General features: G+C 29.3%; 1 protein-coding gene across 4 annotated transcripts; it reads right to left on the bottom strand.

Moving 5' to 3' along the window:
• Nucleotides 1-7183: 7183 nt before the first annotated feature.
• Nucleotides 7184-9963, bottom strand: LOC105789899 (heavy metal-associated isoprenylated plant protein 39). 4 transcript variants are annotated; one of them, XM_052623766.1, is made up of 3 exons: nt 9816-9963; nt 9245-9711; nt 7184-7904 (listed from the first exon to the last, which is right to left on the bottom strand). In XM_052623766.1, exons 1-2 carry the CDS (start codon nt 9819-9821, stop codon nt 9259-9261), a joined length of 459 nt encoding a protein of 152 aa, XP_052479726.1. In that variant the 5' UTR covers nt 9822-9963; the 3' UTR covers nt 7184-7904; nt 9245-9258. The 4 variants fall into 4 exon arrangements, with proteins under 4 accessions (XP_052479726.1, XP_052479732.1, XP_012472659.1 ...); XM_052623772.1 differs by lacking the exon at nt 7184-7904 and having other exon boundaries at nt 9171-9533; nt 9636-9711; XM_012617205.2 differs by lacking the exon at nt 7184-7904 and having other exon boundaries at nt 9171-9563; nt 9636-9711.
• Between the last annotated feature and the right edge of the window lie 243 nt (nt 9964-10206).

The raw sequence follows: 10206 nt of genomic DNA on the forward strand, positions 1-10206 counted from the left end.
GAAAATATTCAAAAATTTTGTGTTTTTTTTAATTTCTCGTGTTTTAATAGAATCACGATTAAATATTAAGTTGAATCGATTTGGTACTAATTCGATGATTTCATCGCCATGTAGTTTTGATTAAACTACAGAGCAACTTTGCGGCGTTTTCTTCCTAGCGCCTCTAATACCCAACTTTAGTGTCGTTTTTGCCCTTGCGCCGCGAACGTCGTTAAATTCTCAGCAAAAAACTACACCGTTTTTACCAATTTATTAATAACTTTTGTGGCGTTTTTGCTCAAAACGCCGCTAAATCTCACATATTTTACTTAGTATTATTTGTTTCTTTCTTTCTTCTATGTTTCATTAGAATTTTAATTAATTAATTATTAAAATTTTAAGTAATGTTTAAAACTATCGATAAAATTATAAATTTTAGTTTTTTATTTCATTTTATATTATTTTATTTTTCATATATTTTGATCCTATCCAAATTAAATATAAGTAATTACTATATATATATAAAATATTGAATTGTTAATGTTAAATATTTTTAAATATAAATTTTAGTAATTAAATGTATCATTTAATAAGTCATCTAAAATAAACCAAAACCCTAATTAATTTCACCATTCGGTATACATGCATATATAAATTAAGTGATATATATATATATATTATATCTCTAATTAATTTAATAATATATACTATACATACTTTGAAATATCTTAAATGATCACCGAACCCTCCCCCAATTGTAGGATTCTTGACATGTGTTATCGGTGCCCTAGGAACATTGCCAAAATACCGAAATGGGGCATCTGCTAGCTTCCAACCCTCCAAATCTCGTCATTCATCAATAAATATTTTTAGAACGATCCTTTCTACTATAAATTAGAAGGCTGAACCAGATTTTGTAGAGTAGTGACAAAAATTTGGAGAAACAAAACCGGACGGTCACTACTTAATATTAAATTTATTAATTATTATATATTTTACAAACATATAAGAACATATTTAATATATAAATTAATAAAACTAATTAATCTAGCCCCTAACTTGAGTAGTACCCTTAATTGACACCCTAAATCCTAAATCCCTAACTTCTAACCCCTAAATCTTCTAGCCCCTAAATTCCTAACCCCTAACTCCTAATCCCTAACCCCTAACCCCTAAACCTTATATCCCAAACCCCAATAATCATATATACCCCCTACATATATACCTTCCAAAAATTCCTAAATCTTTACTAATCATAAAAAGCAGTTAAAATCGATTAAACAATAATTAATAGTTAAAAATTTTGTATAAAGTAGCAATAAACAATATTATTCTTTATAAAATTTATTTTTATATAAAGTATGGAATTTTTAATAATTTATTTTATTGATAAATATTGAATAAATTTCTCTAATTAACAAATTTATTATATTCTTAATTTCTCAAATAGATATATAAATGAAAAACAAGAAGGACGAACAACTATATATATATATACATGGCATTTTTCTTTAATATTGATGAAGTGATAACAAAAGGAATGATAGCAAGTTAGGACGTATATATATGCATATATTTTAATTAATTGAATGAGATCAATTCAAATTCACAATTTGATTTAAGTATTTAATTAAATGTTTGTCATGAAATATTATAATTAGTTGAGTATTACGTACTATTTCAACCTTGAATTTAAATTAAATAATATATATTATCCATCAAATTTTTAATCCTAATAAAAACATAATTTTAAAATTTTAACCTTTTTTGGATGTTGATCACATCCACAATATATAATTTAAATTAATACTATATTAAATTAATAATCATATATATATACCTTAAACCTATAATTAAACCCTAAATTAACTATACTGATAATTAATTAATTCAATATTTTAAATTTAAAATCATACTATATCTGTTTTACGATTATATAAAAAATTTTACTATATATAATAATATAAAAAATAAGCAAGTATATATTAATCATGTATCCAAAAATCTTAAAAATTATTTTAAATAATAGTATTTTAATTTTTTCCATGTGATTTATTTCAAATTATTTTTATGTGTTATTTTTTCTGAATATTTTAAATATTTAATTAGATTTAAGTTGAATTTTATTTAATTAATCTAAATAATAAACCAATTAAGATAAAATATTTTTTTTGCGGCGCTTCAACAAAAACGCCGCTAAAACCCTAACATTAGCGGCGCTTATCATAGAATCGCCGCTAAAAATCTTAACTTTAGCGTCGCTTATATAAAAACGCCGCTAGAAGACCAAATATTCGCGGCGCTTCAAAGAAATCGCCGCTAAATACCTTAACTTTAGCGGTGGTTGATTAAAAACGCCACTAAAACCCCCGACCATTAGCGGCGAGAGCCTAAAAACGCCGCTGAAAGTAAAAGCATTAGTGGCGCAAATATAAAAACGCCACTAAAGCCCTCCGAAGACTACCAAACGACGTCGTTGGGATTTTCTTTTGGCGGCGTTTTTGACAAAAACCCCGCTAATGCATATTTTCAGCGGCGTTTTCTTAGTAACACCGCGAAAGCTCATTTTTTAGCGGCGTTTTCTGTCAAGCGCCGCTAATTCCTGAATTTTACCGGCGTTTTTTTATCGAAACGCCACTAAAAGTGCCGCTAAAACCCTGTTTTGGTGTAGTGAATGTGAAATCGGATTTTGATCCGATGTTAGATACAGAAAAATATGAGTATCTCGGATATATGACTAAAATGAATAAAATGAAAAATATATTGGCTATGTATTTTAATGTGATTGGGAAGTGAACTGACATTATTTTACAATTGAATTATTGAATGTAGCTAAAGACGTTGAGTCGTCGCAGGAGAAGGGAAAGACGAGTGACGAAAACTTGGTTTTTACTTTTATGATTTGAGTTACTTTTATGATTTGAGTTCATTATACATATATACATGTTTGTTGCAAGTTAGCTATTGAGGTAAGGTTATACTTGTAACAGCCCGATTTCGACTCTAATTGGACATAGTGGTTTCGGGACCACAAGTCCGAGTCAAAAAAATATTTTAATATTATTTTGTGTGTTTATTATGTGTGAATTTAATTGTGTGAAATTTTTGTGTTTTAATTTCGTCGTTTGAGTGTCCGATTAAATAAAAGGATTAAATCGCTTAAAATAAAAATTTAATGGTTAAATATGAAAGTGTCTATTTGTTGTTGTCTTTTTAAGTGAGAGGTCTAAAGGTGTAATTAGACCAAAATATAGTTAGTGGGTGACATATGACAACATTGTCCTTTATATATATGTTTTATATATTTATTATATAAGGTTAATTTAGTAATTTATTAAATTTTGTCATATAATTAAAATAAGTAAAGAAAGCATAAAAAAAAACAAAACAAAACATTCTTACCTTGGCAGAATGTTAAACTTGGGAGAATTCATCAATGGCTTTTAGGGTTTCGGCAATTCCTATTAAAAATTAAGATCGAGAACCAAAGAAATCAGAGTTAGATTGGGGAAAGCCCAAAATAGTCGAATAATCGTCCGACTTCGATTTTCCATCGTCCGAGGTAAGTCTACTAGCTTATAAATAGAACTAAATTAGTATATAAATGTGTGTACGAATCTATATTGAATTATTATTGATTTATAATCAAGTATACTTTGGTTGAATAGATTTGAAATATGGATAGAAATTGTGTATAAGCTATGTTCGCTAAATGGATATATGCCTATATAAGTTTTGGAATTTAATATAGTTACGAATGGTATATAGATAAATATATATATATATATATATATATATATATATATATACATTGTTTGAATATTTAAATATATATCTATATGTTTATGTTTTTATTTGAAAATATTTGATGATATGAGAAATGTAAATGTAAACATAAGATTCGAACATATACATGTACATTCATGTATAACTTTTGGGATGGATTAAAAGTGTGTATATTGCATATGCATAGGTAAATTTGAATAAATGTTTAAATGTGAGTTGAAACATATATGTATACATTCGAATAGGTCTTAAACATATCTCAAGATATGGATGTTAAGTTTACATATATATATGGGTAGTATTGAAAACGTATAAATATATATGTATAGGCTAGATAATATTTTGAGAGTCGTACTTTAATAAGTCTGTATATATATAATTAATAGCCATACGAAATTAGCTTATTTTTCTTATGGTTTAACTGAACTGAAATGTTATGTTTTGTTATAAAAAAAATTAAAATTATTAAAGTAGAATTTATAATTATACTTACTTCATATTTGACTAATTTAACATAGATGTAAAATTTTTGAATTCTACTGAATGTCTGTGTTAAGTTGCGTTTTGTCCGATAACGCCTCGTAACCCTAATTTATTTACGTATACGGGTTAGGGGTGTTACAATACTTGTCATATGAATTGATTCGTATTTGATGATAATATGTCGATAATTGAATTGAGATGTGCATAACATAAACGAACAGATTATGAACTCGCTAAATGATTCGTGATACAAAATGATGATGAAAATGGCATGAACTATGATATGTGATACCGAATATATATGGATTGATTTGTTGATTACACTATTAACTGTCTTGGGCAAAATTAGATATTGTTGGCATGCCATAAGATTAGATTGTGTACGGGTTAAACTTCGGTTATATACCGATGAGCGCTAGGCACAAATTACTTCGAACATTTCGATGAGTGCTAGGTACACGTTTTATTTCGATTATACCGATGAGAACTGGGTGTAAATTATACTTCAGACGTTTTGATGTGGCACTAGGTGTCATACTAGTGTGATGGTCGGATGATCCGTGTATCCATCCTAAGTCCATGTTCGGTTAATAGGGATTATAAAATACGAACTTGATAAATGATATTTGAATTGAAAAGATTATATGAATTGGTATTACATGTGCTTATATGTGAAATGTGACTAAAGACAGTAGGGAAAGATCGCGCAAAACAGTTTATACGAATATGGAAGGTCAATATGGAAACAAAACGAATCAATAAATTCAATATGGAAATAGGATAACAAAATAATTAAATGGTATGAGTTGAAATGGAAATAAATGTATTGTTGTTAGTAGAAAGTAATACATGATATGTTATATTTATTTGCCAATTGTGGTGGCGTATGAATAGGTACATATGACATGAATAGGTGAATTTGAAATGATTGAAACTTGAACGTGTATTGATTATATTTTTATCATGTTAATGTTTTCGTTTATATGACTTGAATCATGGAAGTACCACTAAGTCTTATCACTTAATATACGATTTGTTTATTCCATGCGCAAGTATTAGTAGATCTCAGAGACTCAGGAGTGAACAACATCCAAACCGCAACTCTCGATTTTGCCATCTCACATAACCCCTATGACTAATAGGGGAATTTTTTTATCTTATGTCTTTTAATTTTTATTGCTTATTAGGAAAGATACATCATTTTATTTTGGCTTAGTTCAACAAGAAGTACCTAAACCATTAGGTCTGTTTAAGTTAGGTATCTAAATTATTTTTTGGTTGATTTTGGTACTTAAACTTTGATTCTGTTACTGAAGTTGGTTCCTGTTGTTAATGCCGTTAAAAAATAACATGTCAGCTAATCAAATTTTATCGTGTCATTATCTCATTAAAATATAATTAAATAAAAATAATTAAATTAATATTAAAAAAAATAAAATTACCTCTCATCTCCTCCCCACGTCGTCCATTGCCTCCCCTCCCCTCAGCTTTGTTCCTCTCGCTCTCCCTCTCCCTTATCGTCCTCTCGCTATTATTTAATTATATTTTAGTGAGATGATGACATGACGAAATTTGATTGGCTAACATGTTTTTTTTTAACGGCACTAACGACAACCAACTTTAGTAACATAATACAACCAAAAAATAGTTTAGGAACTTAACTCAAACAAATCCATTAATATAATTCTTTATCTGCCATTGACTCACGAAATTTGGAAGATTTGAGAACTTGAACTTCTTTGTTGAAATAGGAAATCATGTATTAAATTTGGTTATATGTTCAGGTGATTAGATAGTAAATTTTTATATGATTTGTTGTAATTAACAAATTTAATTGGTTCGACAACTGTAAATTGGTGTCAAAATACAATGGACTCGTATATATTGTTGGGCAAGGTTTTTGAAACTAGATTGGTAGTTAAACTGATCAAATCATTAGTTCTTGATTTGATTGATTCGATCAGTCCAATTGATTTATTCGATTCAATTTAACTTGAATAAATTATTTAAAAAATAAAAAAATTAAAATAGAGAAAAACAACTTAACTAGTTCAATTGTCGGTTCAACAGTTCTTTTAACGTAATTCTAAGCCAACAAATCTAACCCTTTATTTCAAATCAATACCAAGCTAGTTCCCGTATCCAATCGGCCAGTCTAATCCGATTATGAAAACAATATTATTGGGGGTATTTTATAAAGAGAGAGCTAGGCTATTGGTGCGGAATTTAGAATTTGATATTCTAATTTGATTTTTTATGGACAGAAAAAGTTAGCTATGGGAAGTTGAAGTTTGTCACTCTCAATTCTTCAATACTTAAGTTGGGAAAAAGTAATATAGATGTCCTTATATTATGATTTAGATTCCATTTTACCCCTCTACTAAAAAAATGAGTAAATTAATCATTGTACATTAGATCAAAAAGCAAATTAGCCTTTTTATTAAAAATTTCATCCATTTCTACTATTAAAAATTGATCCCTATACATCAACATGAGGTACACGTGACACATCACATGTCACTGTTTGGTTATTTCATCAACCATACTAGTTTTCAATAATACAAATGGATGGAATTTTTAATAGAAGGGATCAATTTGATCTTTAATCTAATTTACGGGGACTAGTTTGCCCATTTTTTAAGTAAAGGAGGCAAAATGCAATTTGAATCCTAGTACAAGTGTCACGGGGCTAGAGCTTAAGTCTCGCAAATCGTATGGCTTTAGGCAATTTCTTTACTTCAAATCCACCTAAGTCAATCTAACTCTCGAAAATGAGAATTTTCAAAGGAAATTACGAAGGAACTCAAATTGAACAGAAAAACCTCAAGAAAGTAATGCACATAAGGTGTTTGAGTAAATGCTTTCAAATATATTGTTTAACTCCAGAAGTGATTACAAATGAAGGGGGAGAGCTCTATTTATAGTTGAGCTCCCCTAAATCCAATGGTGCAGATTGTGTTTCATCAATGATTGAGATTAGTGTCTATCTATAATATGAGATTTTTAAGGGATTTAAATTCTATACATTCTTATCCTTTATGATTTACAATAATTATTCTAGTAAAAATACAAGTTACTAGAGTGTTTACATTTTAACCAGTATCCCAGTAGACGAGCTTTAAGTCTCTTCCAAACAATAAGTCAATCTTGTTGAGCTGAATGACTCCAAATGAACCTAAAGAATCTGAAATATGTGTATAAATTGCGAGATCCTTTGTGTTGTTTGTCAAACTTAATTTTTAATCTCGTGAGATAAGGAAAGGTTTTATCACAAAAGAATAAAAAGAGATGGAAGCTATCCCTAATGCCACCATTGCTAGTGAAGGATAACTACACCATTAAATGTTTATTTCCTTGTTCTTGGGTCTTCATCAATGTCCATTAATGGTGGACTCCGAACTTCGAACCAGCAACACCAATTCCAAGGACAAATTTGCTACCATGCTATCGACCGCATGTACACCCAAAGCTGCTTCCTGTTCATCACCACAATCCTTTCCTCTTATTCAACCATCCGAATTAAAGAGCAACAAGATCAAGCCGACCCATCCTTCACCGTTGATATCAGCGATCACCAGATCAAGCCACGTCCGCTTCTCAACATCGATCTCACCAACCAACTTTTCCAGAAATTGCTTGATTCTTTTCTTCACCCTCTAGTGGTACAACAGGAAAATAAAAAATTAGTAATGTTGTTTATAATTTTATAAATTTTTAATAACTTTTAAATTTTAAATTAGCTTAATTTATTATTTTTAATTGATTTTTTTTACCTTTTAGTCTTATTGATTTCAAAATTTTCTAATTTATTTTTAATAAAGAGAGTTAAATTGAATAAATTTGTAAAAATTGAAGACTAAATTTATTATTATACCTTATATATAAAATACCAAAATAAGCATTTAACCTCACAATTTTAACGTGAGAACTATTTTACTCAATCATCTAACGTACAAAAACCAATTTATTCATTTTTTAATAAAAAATTAAAATACAATTTAGGATTATAAAAATTTTCATGTTACTTTTAAAAAATTTCGAAAACCCACCTATAAATTTGTGACTTCTGAAGTATGTAAGTGTTTTTATGCATCAAAATGACATGCAGGGAGTGCTTTAGGCTAGAGTTTGTTTCCAAGTGTTTTTACCTACATTTTTTTTCAGTAAAGTTCGGTGAAATGGTAAGGGGCTTTCCTATCTTAACCAATGGTTGAGGTTCAATTCTCGTCCTGGGTATGGAGTAGTTTTAAAACTCGTAGCCAATATCTATCCTTTAATGAGCTTACAAAATACGAAAGATTAATTACTTAATTCACTCTGATAGGTACTTTAAAAAAAATTATATTTTCTGTAACGAAGATTTGGAGACAAAGAACACATTTTTGTGTGTTATTCCTATTTAAGAGAAGTATTGGATCTAGTTATGGAGTCTTGTAAAACTGCAAGCTATAGTATGTTTGCATCTTGGGAGGAAAGGGTAAAAGCTTATTAGCGGCTATACTAGAGATTGCTTGGAATGCAAAGATTTACCTAGTTTGGCAAAGAGAGAAACATGAGATCATATAGATATAATGAGAAAACTATAGAATATTTTTTAACAGAGTGAGTTAGGTTCGAATTATCCCATTTTATATAATATTTAATTTGAACAAAATATCAAGTCCATATTTCGGGTCAAGTCAGTCCTGAACAAGCAGAAAAGAAAAATTAAAAATCCCTTATTTAGACTTAATTTAAACCCGATCCGACTTGACCCAGAAACAACTCTCCCAATCACAAAACAATAATCATCTCCATGTCAATCCCCTATCTCCTTCTCATCCCAAGTCAAATTATTTTGTACCACACTAATTCAATGGCCCACATCCCTTTAATTTAAACATAACTAATCTGTTCTTATTGTGGATTAGTTGATGATACAATTGAAAAAAAATCCATTTTTGTTGTTGAAATCTTCAAAGTTTGATTCACAGATAGCAATATAAACATTACAAACCCTTAGTTACCAATTCAGCAAATAATACAGGAATTGGGATATTCATCAGACCGATAATACATAGCCATGTGCTGATTGTAAGCATTGTAAGCTCTTATAAGCTCAGCTATTTGCTCACTTTCTTTCTTTTTACTATCATCATCCTTCTTCCCACCTTCATCTTTCTTCCCACCATCTTTCTTCTCTTCTTTAGCAGGTCCTACTGTTAAAATCTGTGTGTGCCATTGTTTTTTAAGCTTGCTCGCCACTTTAATAGGGTCAACACCCCCGATCACTGTCATTTTCTTGTCTTTCATGTCCATGGAAATCGAATCAATACCTTCAAACACAATTAAAACCATATAGTATTTGATTAACATGAATATAAAAAGATGGTTTACATTATAAGAACCTGATAGACCAGAAACTGCTTTCATGGCCTTCTTCTTCTCTTTGTCATCATGTAAATCCAATTTCAAGACAACTTTCTGTAAGAGCAAACCCAATATTAAAACAGCAAATAGCAATAAACAAAAGATTTTTTATGTTAGAAGCCAATTGATGAAAAAGATTTAAGGAAAGGAAACTTCACCTTCATTGAAGACTTCAAGACCAGACTAAGAAACTAAACAATAATATAAACTGAAACTACAAACACAAGCAAATTGTAAGACAGAGAAGAAGACAATATATATACATATCTATATATATAAAAGTCAATTGTCAGAGGGGTAGAACTTTGAACTCTGACCGATTCCTTGTCTAAGAAGCAAAGAAGATGGACAGTATTAATTTTTTTTAGGACTAATACTTGTGGGACCATTTTTAAAAGAGTCCTTTTTTAACATTGGTAGAGGTGTTCATGGATTGAGTCAAGTTGAGTCTAAGTATAATATTAATATATTTTATATTTACCCAAGTTCAGACTAACCCGAAATCTGGGTTTAAAATTTTGTCTAAATCCGTCCATATTTGCAAATGAC

This window comes from Gossypium raimondii, chromosome 2 (assembly GCF_025698545.1).
Source record: "Gossypium raimondii isolate GPD5lz chromosome 2, ASM2569854v1, whole genome shotgun sequence".
Classification (NCBI taxonomy): Eukaryota; Viridiplantae; Streptophyta; class Magnoliopsida; order Malvales; family Malvaceae; genus Gossypium; species Gossypium raimondii.